At 38.4% G+C, this 22553-nt stretch overlaps 1 protein-coding gene across 3 annotated transcripts in view; it reads left to right on the forward strand.

Moving 5' to 3' along the window:
- Nucleotides 1-643: 643 nt before the first annotated feature.
- The window catches only part of LOC132430008 (organic anion transporter 7), a 36132-nt gene continuing 14222 nt past the window's right edge, over nucleotides 644-22553 (forward strand). For 2 of the 3 annotated variants that reach the window (XM_060019084.1, XM_060019083.1), the window contains exons 1-5: nucleotides 644-1293; nucleotides 1951-2054; nucleotides 17079-17233; nucleotides 17336-17504; nucleotides 18642-18765. In XM_060019084.1, coding sequence (XP_059875067.1) covers nucleotides 892-1293; nucleotides 1951-2054; nucleotides 17079-17233; nucleotides 17336-17504; nucleotides 18642-18765 — 954 coding nt within the window. In that variant the 5' untranslated portion in view covers nucleotides 644-891. The remainder of the gene's footprint in view (nucleotides 1294-1950; nucleotides 2055-17078; nucleotides 17234-17335; nucleotides 17505-18641; nucleotides 18766-22553) is intronic. The other variant, XM_060019085.1, reaches the window with a different exon arrangement.

Here is a 22553-nt window from a genome sequence, read left to right on the forward strand (position 1 = left end):
TCCTATATTGCTCTTCAGTTCTTCCATAGCACATTGTGCATTTGCCATACATATGTTTTATAATATCAGATTGTAGTTATTTACATACCTCTCCCTTACTCACCATAGCCTTACACTTAAAGACCTTGCCTAACACAATGCTGTATTCCTAGAACAGAGCAGGTCCTCACAAATGTTATCCGAATGAATCTATAAGCCTGTAAAAAATAAACTTCTCTATGCACTGACTTAGCCCTCTGCCCTCCATCACTACCCACCCTGACCCCATTTTGAGTAATTTATTTTCAATGTGAAATCATGGTTTGATTTGACTTTCAGCAGAATAATGTCATTTACCAAAAGAAAAATATTGTATCATATTTCACTTGCTTTAAATGAACTCAGGACTATTTTCATTAACTCTTTTAATCAAAAGTCAGTACTAAAAAGCAAAGCACTTACTTTCAGTACTTTTCACAGAAAAACAAAACACGTTTCACTTTCGAGTCTGACAAATGACATGTTCTGAAAGGGACTGCAAACCATGTAGCAGGTTTATTTTATTTTATTTACAGATGTGTAGCTCAAAGTCCAGTGTCACTTTGGGACACTGCTGATAAAAAGAATTTTCACAAAGTAGACCTTTAAACAGTTTTGTCAATTGCTGGAAGCATCTCAGCAAAATATTTCTCTGTGACTTTAAAGAAGACAGTTACCGACCAGATCCCCAAACAAGCTGGAGAAATAGCTTCCATGGCCTTGCTGTGAAGGTGAGACAGGGCCCATCGAGCTAATACTGAGATCAGGATCAATACACACTTAGTGTGTGACATAGTGAAAGGAAACTTTTTCTCCCTTTGAACTTCTCTAAATAGTCATTTTGCCTCCCCTTGGGGCTCACTGCTCAGCTCAATGGCCTTTCAGGACCTCCTGGATCAAGTTGGAGGCCTGGGGAGATTCCAGATCCTTCAGATGGTTTTCCTTTGTATCTCCAGCCTCATAGTGTACCCTCATATTCTATTGGAGAACTTCACTGCAGCTGTTCCTGGTCATCGCTGCTGGGTTCACATCCTTGACAATGACACTGACTCTGCTAATGGCACTGGGACCCTCAGCGAAGACACTCTCCTGAGAATCTCCATCCCACTGGACTCAAACCTGAGGCCAGAGAAGTGTCGTCGCTTCCTCCTCCCCCAGTGGCAGCTCCTTCACCTGAACGGGACCTTCCCCAACATAAGTGATCTGGACACAGAACCCTGTGTGGATGGCTGGGTGTATGACCAAAGCTCCTTCTCCTCCACTGTCGTGACTGAGGTAAGAGGCCCCATTTACATCTTATGAGTGCATGGTCTGGGTGTTTAAGGGTAACAGAGTAATGAACAAGCTTCTAGAATTTTTAGTCACTATTAGGTGCTCATTCTTCATTCTTTCAGCAAATATTAATTACTTCTTTACTGAATGCCGGACACCTATATATTTCATGAGTCTAATGAACTCAAAAATAGATGTGACCTTGCTATTATATGGCTTTTATTATTTAAAAGACCAAAGGTTAAGCAAGTAATTTATGCGATGTGTTTACAAGGTCAGTAATGCTCAGCCTGGCTTGAAAATTAGAAATATCAGGGATATTGATCAAAACCTCCAAGCGCTGTACCCCAGAGCAACCATATGAGAAGATCTGTAATGAAATTCTGGCCTCAGTAAATTTTTAAATCTCCTCAAATGATTGCACTCTGTGGCCATGTTTGAGGATCACTTATTATGGAATTAAAAAAGGCATAAATATAACCAACAGGTTTAAGCTGATACCTGAATGATAAAAGTCAACTAAAGTAAAAAAGGAAGCTGGAGAGGAAAAAAGGGGCTGAAACAAAGAAACGTGTAAATCATTTAAACTGTTTCAATCAGGTTTCCACTGAGGGGTTATAAGTTGTGGAGCTCTCCTTTGTTGGTTTCCTTCTCTTCCAGTGGGACCTGGTATGTGAATCTCAGTCACTAAAATCAATGGCCAAATTCTTATTCATGGCTGGAATGCTGGTGGGAAGCATCATATATGGCCATTTCTCAGACAGGTGAGTGTCTCTGGATCACAGCTCTCTTTACTCATGTATTTTCATGAACTCATAAATCATTCTTCAATTAAGCAACACTTATGATTACTGTAGCTTTGTAGTATAGTCTGAAGTCAGGGAGCCTGATTCCTCCAGCTCCATTTTTCGTTCTCAAGATTGCCTTGGCTATTCGGGGTCTTTTGCATTTCCATACAAATTGTGAAATTTTTTATTCTAGTTCTGTGAAAAATGCCATTGGTAGTTTGATAGGGATTGCATTGAAACTGTAGATTGCTTTGGGTAGTAGAGTCATTTTCACAATGTTGATTTTTCCAATCCAAGAACATGGTATATCTCTCCATTTATTTGTATCATCTTTAATTTCTTTCATCAGTGTCTTATAATTTTCTGCATACAGGTCTTTTGTCTCCTTAGGTAGGTTTATTCCTAGGTATTTTATTCTTTTTGTTGCAATGGTAAGTGGGAGTGTTTTCTTAATTTCACTTTCAGATTTTTCATCATTAGTGTATAGGAATGCCAGAGATTTCTGTGCATTAATTTTGTATCCTGCAACTTTACCAAACTCATTGATTAGCTCTAGTAGTTTTCTGGTAGCATCTTTAGGATTCTCTATGTATAGTATCATGTCAGTATGATACTGGCACAAAAAACAGAAATATAGATAAATGGAACAGGATAGAAAGCCCAGAGATAAACCAACACACCTATGGTCACCTTATCTTTGATAAAGGAGACAAGAATATACAGTGGAGAAAAGGCAGCCTCTTCAATAAGTGGTGCTGGGAAAACTGGACTTTTACATACTGTAAAAGTATGAAATTAGAACACTCCCTAACACCAAATACAAAAATAAACTCAAAATGGATTAAAGACCTAAATGTAAGGCCAGACAACATCAAACTCTTGGAGGAAAACATAGGCAGAACACTCTATGACATAAATCACAGCAAGATCCTTTTTGACCCACCTCCTAGAGAAATGGAAATAAAAACAAAAATAAACAAATGGGACCTAATGAAACTTAAAAGCTTTTGCACAGCAAAGGAAACCATAAACAAGACGAAAAGGCAACCCTCAGAATGGGAGAAAATATTTGCAAATGAAGACAAAGGATTAATCTCCAAATTTTACAAGCAGCTCATGCAGCTCAATATCAAAAAAACAAAAAACCAAACCAAAAATGGGCAGAAGACCTAAATAGACATTTCTCCAAAGAAGAGATACAGATTGCCAACAGACACATGAAAGGATGCTCAACATCATTAATCATTAGAGAAATGCAAATCAAAACTACAATGACACATCATCTCACACCAGTCAGAATGGCCATCATCAAAAATTCTAGAAACAATAAATGCTGGAAAGGGTGTGGAGAAAAGGGAACCCTCTTGCACTGTTGGTCGGAATGTAAATTGATACAGCCACTATGGAGAACAGTATGGAGGTTCCTTAGAAAACTAAAAATAGAACTACCATACGACCCAGCAATCCCACTACTGGGCATATACCCTGAGAAAACCATAGTTCAAAAAGAGTCATGTACCAAAATGTTCATTGCAGCTCCATTTACAATAGCCAGGACATGGAAGCAACCTAAGTGTCCATAATCGGATGAATGGATAAAGAAGATGTGGCACATATATACAATGGAATATTACTCAGGCATAAAAAGAAACGAAATTGAGTTATTTGTAGTAAGGTGGATGGACCTAGAGTCTGTCATACAGAGTGAAGTAAGTCAGAAAGAGAAAAACAAATACCGTATGCTAACACATATATATGGAATCTAAGAAAAAAAAAGGTCATGAAGAACCTAGGGGTAAGACGGGAATAAAGACACAGACTTACTAGAGAATGGACTTGAGGATATAGGGAGGGGGAAGGGTAAGCTGGGACAAAGTGAGAGGGTGGCATGGACATATATACACTACCAAATGTAAAATAGATAGCTAGTGGGAAGCAGCCGCATAGCACAGGGAGATCAGCTTGGTGCTTTGTGACCACCTAGAGGGGTGGGATAGGGAGGGTGGGATGGAGGGAGATGCAAGAGGGAAGATATATGGGAACATATGTATAGGTATAACTGATTCACTTTGTTATAAAGCAGAAACTAACACACCATTGTAAAGCAATTGTACTCCAATAAAAATGTTAAAAAAAAACACACTTATGGCAAATTACACTGCCCTGGGGCTTCCTTGCTCCCCAGGGATCTAGAAACACAAACAAATGGAGAATTATAGTCCATCTGGTGAGGGCTATTTTATCAGCTGTGAGCACTGTGTATGGGATACAGAAACAACATCTCCATCAGACATGGGAGCATTTTAGGATGAGGTTTAGAACAGAGGTGCCACAACATGTGGCTTATAAAGACGAGAAAGAGGTACCTATGGGAACAGAGAGGAAGATGTTTCACATCATGAGATTCAACCTGCTCAATGATACAATATGGAAAACAATGTTGCATGCCTTAGCCAGGGGGCCGTGTTCAGTCCCTCTTAGCTGAATGCTTGTGGATTTTCAGAGCATGGTCATCATGTCCCTGTTTCTCAGGTGTGATGGGTAGACATTCCTAAGAAACCTGTGTTATACATAGCAAAGTGTCTTGGTGGTGTATTCCAAAGATCTTGATTTTTATTTTTGCTGAAACATTACTTTAAAGGTAAATTTTTCAACCATGTAGGGAATTAATCTAATGACAACTTCTGTCACCATTTGTGGTATTAGAAATTGGAATACCCTGTGCCTGACCATACCACTTCTGAATTAGACAGCCAACCTTTGCCACCACCCAAGCCTGTCTCCTCTAAAGGGTATGGGGAATTAAGGTGCCCCTTACCACTACTAGCATAATGCCATCTGTTATCTCAGGTGAAAACTGTGAATTCTGAATTTATGACCTTATAAAAGGTACCTTATAAAAGTTTTCAGAGTCAGAATGTTCATTTCTAACAGTTCTATAACACAGAACTACTCATCTTGCAGAAATAAAAATAAAACAATATATCTATGCTGATTGATTTTTGAAAAAGCTTCCAAGACCATTCAATGCGTAAAATATGGCCCATTTAACAAATGGTGCTGTGACAATTGGATATCCACATGCAAAAGAATGTGAATAAACCTAAAACCATAATAAATATTAACACAAAATGGATTAGCAACTTAAATATAAGATCTAAAACTCAGGAAAAAACAGGTGGAAAGCTACATGACTTTGGGTTTGGCAATGTATTCTTAGATATAATACCAAAAGCCTGAGTAACAAAAGAAAATATATAGAGATAGGACTTCATCAAAATTAAAAACTTTTGCACATCAAAGGACATTATCAAGAAAGTGAAAAGATAACCTATCTGATGGGAGAAAATATTTGTAAATCATATATAAAGAATAGATAGGCAAATAGACCAATGGAATAGGGTTTAATATCTAGACTATACAAAGAACTCCAACTCAACAACAAAAAGACAAAATACTCAATTTTTAAATGGGCAAAGGACTTGAATATACATTTATTTTGTGAAGTTATACAAGTAGTGCATAAGTACATAAAAAGATGCTCAACATGATGTCATTTTAAAAAATGCAAGTCAAAAACCACAATAAATGGGCTTCCCTGGTGGCGCAGTGGTTGAGAGTCCGCCTGCCGATGCAGGGGACACGGGTTCGTGCCCCGGTCTGGGAAGATCCCACATGCCGCGGAGCGGCTGGGCCCGTGAGCCATGGCCACTGAGCCTGCGCGTCCGGAGCCTGTGCTCCGCAACGGGAGAGGCCACAACAGTGAGAGGCCCGCGTACTGCAAAAAAAAAAAAACCCACAATAAAATGCCACTTCACACCTACTAGGATGGCTATAATTCAAAAAAAAAAAAAAGGAAAATAACATGTATTCACAAAGATATAGAGAAATTAGAATCTTGTACATTACTGATGGGGAGGTAAAATGGTGCCACCACTATGACAAATACTTTGGGAGTTCTTCAAAAGCTAAATTTAGGGAAACCACACGACCCAGCATTCCACTGCTAGGTATAAAACAGAAAGAACTGAAAACAGGAACTCAAACAGATAGCTTATACAACAACGTCATTGCAGCATTATTCACAATAGCCAGAAAATGAAAACAACCCAAGTATCCATCAACAGATGGATAAAATGCCATATGTACATACAATGGAAATTGTTCAGCCATAAAGGAAATAAAGTTCTGAATCATACTAAAACCATGAAAACATGTAAAGTAAAATAAGAAAAGACAAGACAAATATTTATGATTCCACTTATATAAAATATGTAGAATAGGAAAATTCATAGAGAATAATGTAGAATATAGATACCAGAAGATGGGGAGAAAGAGGAATGGAGAGTTATTGCTTAATGGGTACAAAGTTTCTGTTGAGGATTTTGAAAAATTTTGGCAGTAGCTAGTGACGATGGTTGCACAACATTGTAAATGTAATTAATACCAGTGAGGGATCTATACAGTCAAAAGTGGTTAAAGTAGCAAATCATATTTTATATATTATACTGAAATTAAAAAGAAACTTAATCAAGAGCATGAGAAGACAAACCACAGACTTGGAAAAAATACTTGCAAAAGACACCTGAAAAAGAATCGCTATCCAAAATATACAAAGAACGCTTAACAAAAGGAAAATGTACATTCCAATTTAAAAATGGTCAGAAAACTTGAAAGGCACCCCACCAAAGAAATTATACAGATGGTGAATAAGCATATGAAAAGTTGCTCCACAACATATGTCATTAGGGAAATGCAAACAATGATATACTACTGCACACCTATTAGAATGGCAAAAAGCAAAACACTGACAACACCAAATGCTGACAGAGACGAGGAGCAACAGGAACTCTCTCTCATTCGTTGCTGATGGGAATGCAAAATGTTACAGCCACGTTTGAAGACATTTTGTCAGTTTCTTACAAAATTAAGCACACTCTTGGCAAATAATCTAACAATCAAGTTCCTTGGTACTTTCTCAAAGGACTTGAAAAGTTATGTCCACACAAAAACCTACCTGTAGTTGTTCACAGTAGCTTTATTCATAATTGCCAAAACTTGGAAGCAACCAACATGTCCTTTAGTAGATGAACGCATAAATAAATTGTGTTACATCAAACCACAGAATCTTACTCAATGCTAAAAGTAAATGCGCTATCAAGCCATGACAAGACGTGGAGGAACCTTAGATATGTATCACAAAGTGAAAAAAGCTAATCTGAAAAAGCTACATATTGTGTGATTCTAACTATATAACGTTCTGGAAAAGTCAAAACTATGGAAACAGTAAAAGGATAAGTAGTTGGTAGGGGGGGAAATAAATGAATAAGCAGTGTACAGAGGTATTTTAGGACAGTGAAACTACTCTTTATGATACTGTAATGGTGGGCACATGTCATTATACGTTTGTCAAAACCCATAAAATGTACAACACCAAGAGTGTATCCTAATGTAAACTATGAACATTGGGGGATAATGACGTATAATTGTAGGTTCATCAATCGTATCAAATGGATCTTTGATATTTAAAATCCTTGTTGGTTAGTTCCAAAATTTGTCTCATCTCAGGAGAAGATTTGAAAGATTTCCATTCTCTTGGGAATGAGTTCCATTTTCTTGGTTCTTCACATATCAAGATATTTTGAATTATATCTTGAATATTATAAATATTAAGTTGTGAAGATTCTATTTTCCATTATTATTCATCAGTAATACTGATTCCTTCATTTTAGCAAGTAATTTTCATGCCTGAAATTAAACTAAAAACTGTTTCTTATGCAGCATCTCTGACCTCAGTTTAGATCTTTGTCCTTAGTTGAACTTATTCTGCAGGTGTATGTTTCAGGGGCCATCTGGGGGATGTGTGGTAGACACAATTTTGGGATCCCCTCTTTACCACTTTCCCTTGCTGGAACCCCCACTTTTCTCATTGTTCCCAGTTTCCCACCATCTGTGCCCTGATTCTCCAGATTGCAGGATGGCAGGTTTTTTTCATGCACCTCATTCACTTTACTGTAAGGACTGCACCTTATTCCGGGCTAAGAGCCATGGAAACAGGATGTTCTTTATATTGTTCTCCCTCTGCTCTTATCTGAGAGAGTATACACTCCCCATTACAGTCTATCTGCTTTTGTTCACTCTCACCTATGTTCCAGTAGCTCCTTTTTGTGTATGTACCTGCATTATATTTCTTTTCTGAGGGAATGGAGGGCAAATAGTAGGGTTTAAGGCCTTTATTCCTGGAACCAGAAATGTATGCATCAGAGGCTTTTAAGAGGAGTATTATAATAGAATATTTTAAACCTAATTCTTGAATCTCCATTAACTGAGAGAGCCAGAATCATGTTAGGGAAGACATTTTAAAAGTCTGTCAAAATAGGCCTTAGGAAAGATGGTGGGAATTTGAATTAGGAAGGTGTCTGCAGAAATGGTAACAAATAGCTGGATTTGGGTCATAATTTGAGGACAATGTGGTAGAACTTCCTGATGCTTTCAGATTTTTAAGGAGGTGATGGTGTGGCAGAGGGTCAAGGAAGATATCTATGTGTCCAGGCTGAGGAAATGGATGAATGCTGATACCATTTAGTGAGATGAAGGGAATGAGGCACATATAGAGGAGAAAGTCAAGACTGCTGTTCTGGGGGAGGTGGCCAAGATAATTGGAGTAGGAAGACCCTGAGCTCACTTCCTCCCTTGGACACACCAAAATTACAACTATTTACATAGCAACTATTGATAAGAAAGACCAGAATCTAGCAGGAAAAAAATCTTTTACAACTAAAGATATAAAGAAGGAACCAACCACAAAAAGACAGGGAGGAAGGGCAGAGATTCAGTATAGTCAATACCTATACCCCCAGGTGGGTGACCCACAAACAGGGAGGATAATTACAATTGCTGAGGTTCTCCCCAAGAAGCCAGGAGCCCAAACTTTACATTGATCTCCCCAGCCTTGGGGTCCTGCATCAGGAAGATGAGCCCCCAGAAGGTTTGGCTCTGAAGGCAAGCAGAGCTTAATTTCAGGGGAGCCAGAGGGTTGTGGGAAATAGAGACTCCACTATTAAAGGGCTCACACAAAATCTCACATGCTCTGCGATGCAGTGCAGAAAGAGAAATTTGAAAGGAGCCTGGGTCAGACCCACTTGCTGATCTTGGGGAGCCTCCCAGAGACGCAGGTAGTAACTGGAACTCACCCTGGGGACATAGACACTGGCATCAGCCATCTAGGGAGCTCATTCTACAATGTGGACACTGCTGCTGGCCAGTGCCATTTTGGAATCCTCCCTTTCCCAGAACCTGGCCCTGCTCACCAGCTTGTCAACACCAGTACTGAGATGCCTCAGGCCAAGCAACTAGCCATGTAGGGACACAGCCCCACCCACCAGCAAGAGAGCAGCCTTAAGATCCCCTGAGGCCACAGCCACCCCAGCACACATCCATTTCCACCAGAGGACCCAGGACCCAGCAACACACACCAGTGTGCCATCACTAGCCACAGGACACCCAGGGCCCTGCAACCAGAGAATCTGGAACCCACCAGATGGCCAGCTTCACCCACCAGATGGCCAGCACTAGCCCTGGGCCAGCCACACACATGGCAGTGGACAGGCATCAACTCCAGGACCCACTGGGCCCCAGCCCTGCCCACCAGCAGGCAAACTCCAGCCCCAGGACCATGGCAGCTCCACTGCTCACCATGTCAGGACCCAGCCCATTCACCAGCAGGCTAACACCAGCTCCAAGACACCTTGGACCCCTCAGCCAGCTGCCCCAGGATCCAGCCCCACTCACCAACAGGCCAGAAACAGCTTTAGAATAACCCAGACCTCACAGCCAGGTATGTCAGGAACTGACCCAAATGACGAGCAAGTCAACACTAGATCTGGAACACTGGTCAAAAAAGCAGCCACCCCAGAACACACCCACCAGAGGGTCAGCACTAGCCCTGGGACAATGCAGGACTCTGCATCAGCCTCCTTACAACAGAGCCCAGCCAACCAGCAGCCAGCAGCCTCTGCACAAGGCAGGGCCTGGCAACCAACTGGACTGGGGACCAGCAACTCCTATGAGACTGTGCACAGTAGGCATCCACAACAACAGAAGGACCCATGCAGCCCACATAGGGGGCACCTCTAGAGCATATAGCTCTGGTGACCAAAGGGAGTTGCACCGCTGGCATGGATAGGACAACTCCTACAAAAGGCCACTTCTTCAGGTCAGGAAACATAACCAACCTACCAAATACATAGAAATAAAAACAGCAAATTATAAAGAGAGCTAGCACATATATATGGAATCTAAAAAAAATAAATGTTCTGAAGAACCTAGGGACAGGACAGGAATAAAGATGCAGACAAAGAGAATGGACTTCAGGACATGGGGAGGGAGAAGCTGGGATGAAGTGAGAGAGTGGCATGGACATATATTCACTACCAAATGTAAAATAGACAGCTAGTGGGAAGCAGCCGCATAGCACAGGGAGATCAGCTCAGTGCTTTGTGACCACCTAGAGGGGTGGGATAGGGAGGGTGGGAGGGACATGCAAGAGGGAGGAGATATGGGGATATAAGTATACATATAGCTGATTTACTTTGTTATACAGCAGAAACTGACACACAATTGTAAAGCAATTATACTCCAATAAAGATGTTTAAAAAAAACCCAGCAAATTAGGCAAAATGAGGAAACAGAGGAAAGACATTCCAAATGAAGGAACAAGATAGACCCCAGAAGAACTAAATGAAGTGGAGATAGCCAATCTACCCAATAAAGAATTCAAAGTAATGATCATAATGATGATCAAAGAAATTGAGAGAAGATTGGATGAACAGAATGAAAAGTAAGAAGCTTTTAACAAAGAGTTAGAAAATATAAAGAAGAACCAAACAGAGATGAAGAATTCAATAACTGAAATGAAAAATACACTAGAAGGAATCAGTAGAGTAAGTGATAAAGAGGAAAAAATCAGCAAACTGGAAGACAGAGTAGTGGAAATCACTAAAGCTGAACAAAAGAAAAAGAAAAAACAATAAAAAGAAATAAGTACAGTTTAAGAGACCTCTGGGACAACATCAAGTGGGCTAACATTCACATTATAAGGATCTCAAAAGGAGAAGAGAGAGAGAAAGGGGCAGAGAACATATGTGAAGACATAATAGCTGAAAACTTTCCTAACCTGGGAAAGAAAAGAGACAGCCTGGTCCAGGAAGTACAAAGAGTACAAAACTCAAAAAATAAGAAACAAGAAAACTGTGAAAGAAAAAATCTCATTGGTTAAGGCATATATACAGTAAAGGTAGTAAATGAACCAGGTATAAAGCTAAAGGTTAAAAGAAAATTAGTTAAATCATCTCTATGTGCAATAAGTATTTAAAGGATTCCAAAAACAAAAAGAGGGGTTCCCTGGTGGCGCAGTGGTTGAGAGTCCACCTGCCAATGCAGGCGATGTGGGTTCGTGCCCCGGTCCGGGAAGACCCCACATGCTGCAGAGCAGCTAGGCCCGTGAGCCATGGCCGCTGAGCCTGCACCTCCGGAGCCTGTGCTCCACAACAGGAGAGGCCACAACAGTGAGAGGCTCACGTATCGCCAAAAAAAAAAAAGATGTAAAATATGACATCAAAAACCATAATTGTTGGGGGGAGGGGAGTAATAATGCAGGGTTGTTAAAATGCATTTAAGTTAAGAGATCAGCAGCTTAAAATAATCACACATATAGAGAGACTGATATATATATATACCTCATGGTAACCAGAAACCAAAAACCTACAATAGATGCACTCCCCACCTCCCCAAAAAAGAGAAATGAATCCAAAGATAACAATAAAGATAGTAAAACCTATCACAGGTAAAATCAAATCACAAGGGAAGAGAACAAAAGAGAAGAAAGGAACAAAAAAGAACTATAAAAACAATTAACAAAATGACAATTAGTACATACCTAACAATAAGTATTAAAAATGTAAATAGACTAAATGCTCCAATTGAAAGACATAGTGTTGCTGAATGGATACACACACCTAAAAACAGACCCCTATATATGCTGCCTACAAGAGACTTACTTCATATCTAGAGACACATACAGGCTGAAAATGAGGGAATGGAGAAAGTTATTCCATACAAATGGAAATCAAATGAAAGCCAGAATAGCAATACTTATATTAGACAAAAGAGACTTTAAAACAAAGACTGTAACAAGAGGCAAAGAGGGCCATTGCATAATGATCAAGGGCTCAATTCAGGAAGAAGATATAAAAATTATATATATATATATATATATATACATACACAAATATATATGTATGTATGTGTGTGTATATATATATATAAAACATAGGAGCACCTAAATACATAAAGGAAATATTTACAGACATAAAGGGAGAAATCAACATGGCACAGTAATACTAGGGGACTTCAACACCTCAATCACACCAATGGAGACATCTTCCAGACAGAAAATCAATAAGGGCTTTAAATGACACATTAAATCAGATGGAGTTAATAGATATATATAGACTATCCCATCAAAAAGCAGCAGAATACACATTCTTTTCAAGTACTCATGAAACATTTCCCAGGATAAGTTATATGATAGGGCACAAAACAAGTCTCAGTAAATTTAAGAAAATTGAAATCATATCAAGCATCTTTTCTGACCACAATGCTGTGAGACTAGAAATCCAATACGAGAAAAAAACTGCAAAAACCACAAGAATGTGGAGGTTAAACAAATGCTACTAAATAACCAATGGTTCACTAAATAAATCAAAGAAGAAATTTAAAAATACCTAGAGACAAATGAAAATGAAAACACAACAATCTGAAATCTATGGGATACAACAAAAACAGTGCTAAGAGGGAGTTTTATACAAGCTTACCTCAGAAAACAAGAAAAATCTCAAATAAACAACCTAAACTTACACCTAAAGGAACGAGAAAAAGAAGAACAAACAAAACCCAAAGTTAATAGAAAGAAAAAAATCATAAATATCAGAGCAGAAATCAATAATACATTAAAAGTATCACAAACCACGATCAAATGGGACTTATCCCAGGGATGCAAGAATGGTTCAATATCTGTAAGTCAATCAATGTGATACACCACATTAACAAACTGAAGAATAAAAATCATATGATCATCTCAATAGATGCAGAAAAACCTTGACAAATTCAACATCCATTTATGATAAAAAAGAAACCTCTCAACAAAGAGGGAACATACCTCAACACAATAAAGGCCATATGTGACAACAACACAATAAAGGCCATATGTGACAAGCCCATAGCTAAGTAGCATCATACTCAATGGTGAAAAATTGAAAGCATTTCTAGTAATATCAGGATGAAGACAAGGATGCCCACTCTCACCAATTTTATTCACTTTTATTTACATAGATTTGGAAGTCCTAGTCACAACAACCAGTTGAAAAAAGAAATAAAAGTAATCCAGGGCTTCCCTGGTGGCACAGTGGTTGGGAGTCTGCCTGCCGATGCAGGGGACGTGGGTTCGTGCCCTGGTCTGGGAGGATCCCACATGCCGCGGAGCGGCTGGGCCCATGAGCCGTGGCCACTGAGCCTGCGCGTCCGGAGCCTGTGCTCCGCAACAGGAGGGGCTGCAGCAGTGAGAGGCCCATGTACTGCAAAAAAAAAAGAAAAAAAGAAGTAATCCAAATTGGAAATGAAGAAGTAAAACAGTCACTGTTTGTAAATGCCAAGATACTATACACAGAAAATCCTAAAGATGCTACCAAAAAACTACTAGAACTCATCAATGAACTTGGCAAAAGTTGCAGGATATAAAATTAATACAGTAAGTTGCAAACTTTCAAAGATGCGAATGTGCCCAGAGTAAGGGCGAAGAGGGAGAAGAGGAAGAAAAAGTAACTGAAGAACCAAAGAGATTCATGATGCAGGAAATGGCAAGGGGATTTTCTTTCTTTGAGGAGGCACTGTTAGTTTTTGAGACACAGGACCAAAATGTAGAACAGCACATGAAGTTTGCAGCAGCCATTCAGATGGAATCCAGTGCTACTGTGTCATCTATGATGAGGAAAAAAAAAAAAGATCTACTACCAAGACATCACTGGATTGTTTTTTCAAGAGGGTAGATAGAATTGAATCTAGCAAGGAACCAGAAGCTGTGCCGTCAACGACACCCATGAGTGCAACTGCAGCTCGCCCTCCATCTCCTATTGCTGACGATCTTTCAGCTCTACCATCTCCCAGCTCCCCTCCCTCCTCCAGTCAGTAACTCTTCTTGCCTGTTCACTCGATGCCAGCTCCTGTATGCCAGCTGTTGTACTGTACTACTGTACTTTTCAAGGTACTGTACTATAAGATTAAAAACGTTTTCTTTATTTTTGTGTTTGTTTTTTATGCATTATTTGTTTGAAAAGTATTATAAACCTATTACAGTACAGTACTGTACTGTACAGCTGATTGTGTTAGTTGGGTACCTAAGCTAACTTTGTTGGACTTACAAACAAATTGGACTTACGAATGTGCTCTCAGAATGGAACCCGTTCATATGTAGGGAACTTACTGTATACAGAAATCTGTTGCATTTCTATACGCTAACCAAGAAGCTATCAGAAAGAAAAATTAAGAAACAATTCCATTTACAATTGCAACAAAAAGAATAAAATTCCTAAGGAAAAGTCCAACTGAGGGAGTAAAAGGCCTGTACTTGGAAAATTATAAGGCACTGATAAAAGAAACTGAAGACAACAAAACAAATGGAAAGGTAAACCGTCCTCAAGGATTAGAAGAATAAATATTGTTAAAATGACCATACTGCCCAAGGCAATCTCCAAATTCAATGCACTCCCTATCAAAATACCAACGGTATTTCTCATAGAACTAGTAAAAATAATTCTAAAATTTGTATGGAAACATGAAAGACCCCAAACAGCCAAAACAATCCTGAGATAAAAGAACAAAGCTGGAGTATCATGCTCTCTGGTTTCAAACTATACTACAAAGCTACAGTAATCAAAACAGTATGATACTGGCTCAAAAACAGACACATAGATCAGTGGAACACAAGAGAAAACCCAGAAATAAACCCACATTTATATGGGCAATTAGTCTCATCAAAGGAGGCAAGAATATACAATGGAAAAAGACAGCCTCTTCAATAAATGGTGTTGAGAAAACTGGACAGCTACACACAAAAGAATCAAACTAGACCACTCTCTCACACCAAGCACAAAAATAAATTTAAAATGAATTGAAGACTTATATGTAAGGCCTGAAACCATAAAACTTCTAGAAGAAAACATAAGCAGCACACTCTTTGACATGGGTCTTAGTAATTTTGAGGGGCGGGGTGTATGTCTCCTCAGGCAAGGGAAACAAAAGTAAAAATAAACAAATGGGACTACATCAAACTAAAAAGCTTTTACACAGGGAAGGAATCTATCAACAAAATGAAAGGCTACTACTTAATGGGAGAAGATACATACAATAAGGGTATAATATCCAAAATATACTGGAATTCATAGAATTCAACATCAAAAAAGCAAACAACCTAATTAAAAAGTGGGCAGAGGATCTGAATAAACATTTTTCCAAGGAAGACATACAGATGGCCAACAGACACATGAAAAGATGCTCAGCATCAGTAATCATCAGAGAAATGCAAGTCAAAATCACAATGAGAAACCGCCTCACATCTGTCAGAATGGCTATTATCAAAAAGACAATAAATTGATGAGGATGTGGAGACAAGGGAACGCTTATGTACTGTTGGTGGGAATGTAAATTGGTACAGCCACTATGGAAAACAGTATGGAGATTCCTCAAAAATTAAAAATAGAACTACCGTATGACCCACAAATTCCACTCCTAGGTATTTATCTGAAGAAAAAAAAAGCAATGATTCAAAAAAATATATGCACCCCTAAGTTCATTGCAGCATTATTTACAATAGCCAAGATATAGAAGCAACCTAAGTGTCCATCAATAGATTAATGGATAAAGAAGATATGTTTTATATATATATATATATATATATATATATATATATATATATATGAAACATATGAAAGAATGAAATCTTGCCATTTTCAACAACATGGATGGACCTAGTGGGTATTATGCTAAGCGAAATAATTCAGGCAGAGAAAGACAAATACTGATTTCACTTAAATGTGGAATCTAAAAAAGAAAACAGTGAACAAACATAACAAAACAGAAGCAGTTATAGATACAGAGAACAAACAAACAGGTAGTTACCAGAGGGGACAGGTGTGTGGGGAAAGAAATAGGTGAGGGAGATTAAGAGGTATAAACTTCCAGGTGCAAAATAAATGAGTCAAGGGTATGAAATGTACAGTGTGGGGAATAGAGTCAATAACAGTGTAATATCTTTGTATGGTGACAGACGATTTATCGTGGTGATCATTTTGAAATGTATAGAAATATGGAATTACTATGTTGTGTAACAGGAACTAACACAGTGTTGTAGGTCAATTATACTCCAAAAACAAATTCATAGAAAAAGAGATCAGTTTTGTGGTTACCAGAGTCAGGCATGAGGGGAGGGGCAACTGGATGAAGGTAGTCAAAAGGTAGAAATTTCCAGTTATAAGATAATAAGTACTAGTGATGTAATGTATAACATGATAAATATAATTAACACTGCTGTGTGTTATATATGAAAGCTGTTAGTACGGTAAATCCTAAGAGTTCTCATCACAAGGAAAATTTTTTTCTATTTCTTTAATTTTGTATCTATACGAGATGATGAATGTTCACTAAACACTGTGATAATCATTTCATGATGTATGTAAGACAAATCATTATGCTGTACACCTTAAACTTGTCCAGGGCTGTATGTCAATTATATCTCAATAAAACGGGGGAAAAAAGGAAAACAGAAAAAATTTTAAAATAAAATAAAAATAACAAAACATCCCCTAAATTTCAAAGTGTGTCTTCTTTTTGTTCATTTCTACAACAGGTTGTTACTATTACTATATCTAACCTGTTTCCATTTCTCAGGTTTGGGAGGAGGTTAATGCTCAGATGGTGTTTGCTCCAGCTCGCCATTACTGACACCTGTGCAGCCTTTGCTCCCACCTTCCTCATTTACTGCTCCCTACGCTTCTTGGCTGGGTTTTCTACCATGAGCATCCTGACAAATATTTCTGTGCTTAGTAAGTCAATACTTTGGGTCTTTGACATTTTCCAAGCCTTAACTTTGACTTTGAAACTCTAACTTTGTTTGAAGTCAAAATCCTGTTTGTGTTTTCTTTCAGTTGTAGAATGGACAGGGCCCCAATTCCAAGTCATGGGAATGACCATGTCCATCTGTGCTGCTTGCATGGGACAGATCGCCCTAGGAGGAATAGCTTTTGCCATTCGAGACTGGCACACCCTTCAGCTGGTGTTTTCTGTACCATTATTTGTCTTCTTTCTTTCCTCAAGGTATAAGCTTTCTTACATCCTTTGTCTTAGAGGATCCTAGATGCAAGGTACCTGAAATTAGGATGCAAGAATTCTGGGTGGTCTTAGTCAACACTTGAGCACATGCTCTACTAATCTGTGCCCTATGTACAATTAAAGAAGCAGAACGGGTAGGGCTGCCAGATAATACCAAGGGCATTCAGTTAAACTTGAATTTTAGATAAAACAACAAACTTTTTATATAGTACGCCAAATATTGTACGGAGCATAGTTACGCTAAAAATTATTCATTGTTTATATGAAATCTCTACTTACCTAAGAATTCTGTATTTTCATTTACTAACCAGATAAAATACAGTGTCTCATTAAAGTAAAATTTCAAATAAACAGCAAATACTTTTTAGTGTATGTCCAAAATATTGCACGGGACAGTCATACTCAAGAATTACCCATATTCACTGTTCATCTGAATTCAAATTTAACTAAACACAGTGGGTTTTCTTGTTGTTTGGGGTTTTATTTATTTATTTATTTATTAATTTTTGGCCGCCTTGGGTCTTCGTTGCTGCGCGCGGGTTCTCTCCAGTTGTGGCGAGTGGGGGCTACCTCTCGCTGCGGTGCGCGGGCCTCTCATCACAGTGGCCCCTGTTGTTGCAGAGCACGGGTTCCAAGGAGCACGGGCTTCAGTAGTTGTGGCACACAGGCTCAGCAGCTGTGGCTCGCGGGCTCTAGAGCGCAGGCTCAGTAGCTGTGGCGCACGGGCTTAGTTGCTCCGCGGCATGTGGGATCCTCCCGGACCAGGGTTCGAACGTGTGTCCCCTGCATTGGCAGGCGGATTCCCAACCACTGCGCCACCAGGGAAGCCCAAACACAGTGTTTTATTTGCTAAAACTGATAATATCCCCCTGAATCATGGGGGGAGGGCACTATGACTCCAACTCTATATTCCCGGCAGTCAGTGAAGGTGTACTGCATGGAGAGGTCATCTTCACAGCTTCCTAGTTATGGTACAAAAGAACCTAAGTTTATATTTCCTGGTATAACAAAACAAGAGATAGGTATTAGATGGGAGGGGAGAGGCATTTCAGGAAAAAGCCTCTGTGAGAAAAAAATGGGAAAATGAGAGTTGATGGCACTTCTGTCCTCTTCTTTGATCAGGTGGCTGGCGGAGTCTGCTCGGTGGTTGATGATCACCAACAAACCCGAGGAGGGCTTAAAGGAACTCAGGAAAGCTGCTCACAAGAATGGAAGGAAGAATGCTGGAGACGCTCTAACCATGGAGGTGAACAGGAGAGGGAGTTGGTTATGGAATATAGGAAACACATGACCTGACATATACACTAGTCGGCGGCCATAAAGTGAATAAAGGGTGGGAACACTGGTGTGGTTTGGGATCTTCTTACCTCATTGTCCTGGTCTTCAGTAGCTGTCAACAGGGTTTGAGTGAACATTAGGATGCTCATGCCGAAAGGACTGGATGGAGATATTTTACTCAACAGAGGCAGATCACGCATATATGTGGAAGCTAGAAAAATGGTACAGTATTTATGATTGTAAAGGTTGTTACTGTTCTCACTTTGTGTTAGAGAAAGTAACGGAAACTAATCCATTTCTTTCCAATTAACACTTCAATGTTTTTTTTTTTCAGGATAGTAAGGCAAGTTGAAGGGCAGCTTAGTGACCATGCAGAACAGAGCATAAGGAGGCTTATTTGTCAAGTCAATCATATATGCTTCCATTCATGGTATATTTACTGAAAGGGCATTCTGTTCTATATAGGAAATATGGTAATGACCACAATAGTCCAAATCCCTGTTTCGTGGCGTTTACATTCTACTTATTACAAGTTCCAAGAACATGACTGAGTGGAAATGCTTCAGAGAGACTTTTCTCTTTTTTTATTTTCCTCCCCAGGTATGGAAGGCAGACGCTGCTGTATGTCATAAAGTAGACCATTCATCATGTCATGAATGTATAAATTATTTATTGAAAAATTATAATGTAGTAGGCGTGGTGCTTGCTCATGAATAGCTGTATGAGTCAGAATTCCATTTTTCACAGAGTTTTAATATTAAAAAGAGAAATTTTAACATATATTTTAAAATAACTTTTATTGTGGTCAAAATGCAGAGAATGAAATCTACAATTTTTAACTGTACAATACAGTATTGTTAACTATAAGTACAATGAGCTCTAGGACTTTTTCATCTTGCATGACTAAAACTCTGTACCCATTAAACAACAATTTCTCAATTCCCTTGTCCCCAGTCCCTGGTGACCACCATTCTACTTATTGTTCTATTATTTTAATATTTTAGATACCTCCTACAAGTGGAATCCTGCAGTATTTGTCCTTCTATGAGAACTATTTATCCTTTTGTGACTGACTTACTTCACTTAGCAAAATTTTCTAGATTCATCTATGATATAGCATATGGCAGGATTTCCTCATCTTTATGGTTGAATAATATCCTATGGTATGAACATACTACATTTTCTTTATCCATTCATCCGTTGATGGGCATTTAGGTTGTTTCCATACGTGAATAGTGTGGCAATGAATATGAGTATGAAAATATCTCTTCAATATCCTGTGTACAATTCTCTTGGCTATATAACCATAATTGATATTGCCAGATCATATGGTATTTCTGCTGTTAACTTTTTTTGTTTGCAACGATAAGAGAATGAAAAGAATGCCAATAGAGACAAGGAGAAATCATCTGCCCTCATTTAACAGGAAAAAGAGAGTGCTAGGAGCTAGACAGCCAAAGAGAAGCAATAAAACATTTCTGCAAATAAGTTCAATTACATGTGTCATAGATTTTTAAAAAAACACTTTACTGAGGTATGATTAACATACAAAGAGCTGTACATATTTAATGTACACAACTTGATGTATTTGCAGATGAGTATACATCTAAATATCATCACCACAGTTTACACAATAAACATATCCATTACCTCCTAAAACTCTCTCTGCCCTTTATTCATTATTTTTTTGTGATAACACTCAACATAAGATCTACCCTCACAGCAACTTTTAAGTATACGGTACAGTATTATAACCCTAGACACTAGACTGTAAAGTAGATCCCTAGGATTGATTTATCTTGCACAACTGAAACTTTGTACTCTATGACAAATATTTCCCCATTTCTCACATCCCCCAGCACCTGGCAAACACCATTCTACTCTCTGCTTCTTCGAGTTTGACTCTTTCAGATTCCTCGTATAAGTGGTATCATGTAGTATTTGTTCTTTTGCACACGGATTATTTTACTCAGCATAATGACCTCTAGGTTAATTATGCTGTGGAAAAGGGTGGAATTTCCTTTTTATTGCTGAATAATATGCCATTTTACATATATATGTGTATACACACACACACACATATATATATTTTCTATTCATCCATGGATGGACATTTAGGTTGTTTCCATATCTTAGCTATCGTGAATAATGATCCAGTGGACATGTGAGTGCAGCTATCTCTTCAAGATCTTGATTTTAATTCCTTTGGATATATACCCAGAAGAGGGATTACAGGATAATATACTAGTTCTATTTTTAATTTTTTGAGGAAACTCCATACTGTCTTCATAGTGGCTACACCATTTCACATTCCTAACGGCAGTGTACAAGGGTACCCTTTTCTCCACATCTTCACCAACACTAATTACTTTCTTTTATAATTGCCGTCCTAACTGGTGTGAAGTGATAACTCGTAATTTTGATTTGCCTTTCCCTAACAACTAGTGGTGTTAAGCACTTTTTCATGTACCTCTTGGCCACTTGTATGCTGTCTTTGCAGAAATGTGTATTCAGTTCGTATGCCAATTTTTAAATTAAGTTATTTGGCTTTTTTACTATTGAGTTGTACGAGTTTCCTATGTATTTTGGATATTAACCCTCGATAAGACATATGGCTTGCAAATATTTTCTCCCATTCTGTAGGTGCTTTTCCATTTCGTCAGTTATTTCCTAGCTGTGTAGAAGCTTTTCAGTTTGATGTATTTAGTACGATTTGTCTATTTCTGCTCATGGCCTGTGCTTTTGGTGTCACGTCCAAAAAATTATTGCTAAGACCAATATCAACAAACTTCTTTCCTATGTTTTCTTTAGGAATTTTACAGTTTAGATCTTACATTTTAGTCTGTAATCCATTTGTGTTGATTTTGTGTATAGTGTGAGTTTCCAGTTTCATTCCTTTGCATGTGGATATCCAGTTTTCCCGGCACCATTTATTGACAATATCCTGTCCCCATTGTGAATTCTTGGCACAGCTGTCAGAAATCAATTGTCTGTATGTGCATGAGTTTATGGCTGGGCTCTCTATTCTGTTCCATTGGTCTATATGTCTGTTTCTGTACCAGTATCACACTCTTGGTTACTGTGGCTTCATAATATATTTTGAAATCAGAATATGTGATGCTTCCAGCTTTGTTTCTGTTCAAAAATGCTTTGACTGTGGGGACCGCCTATGTTTCCATATGAATTTTAGGATTGTTTTTTCTATTTCTGTAAAGAATGCCATTGGGATTTTGACAGGGATTTATTGAATCTGCATATTGCTTTGCGTTGTATGGACATCTTAACAGTATTAATTTATTTGTTTAATCCATGAACATGATGTCTCTCAATTTTCTAGTATCTGCCTTAATTTCTTTCTTCAGGGATTATAGTTTTCAGTATACAAGTCTTTCACCTCCTTGGTTAAGTTTATCCCTAAATACTTTATTATTTTGATGCTACTGCAAACAGGATTGTTTTCTTAATTTTATTTTTAGACAGTTTGTGGCTGGTGTATAGAAATATAACTGATTTTATATGTTAATTTTGTATCCTGTAACTTTACTGAATTCATTTATTAGTTCTAACAATTTTTTGGATATGTATTAGGGTTTTCTACAAATTAGATCATGTTGCGTTCAAACAGACAATTTTACTTCTTCCTTTCTGATTTGAATGCCTTTTATTATTTTTTTTCTTACCGAATTGCTCTGGCCAGGACTTCCAGTCCTACATTGAAGTGTGATCCTTGTCTTGTTCCAGATCTTAAGGGAAAAG

This window comes from Delphinus delphis, chromosome 8 (genome assembly GCF_949987515.2).
Source record: "Delphinus delphis chromosome 8, mDelDel1.2, whole genome shotgun sequence".
Taxonomy (NCBI): domain Eukaryota; kingdom Metazoa; phylum Chordata; class Mammalia; order Artiodactyla; family Delphinidae; genus Delphinus; species Delphinus delphis.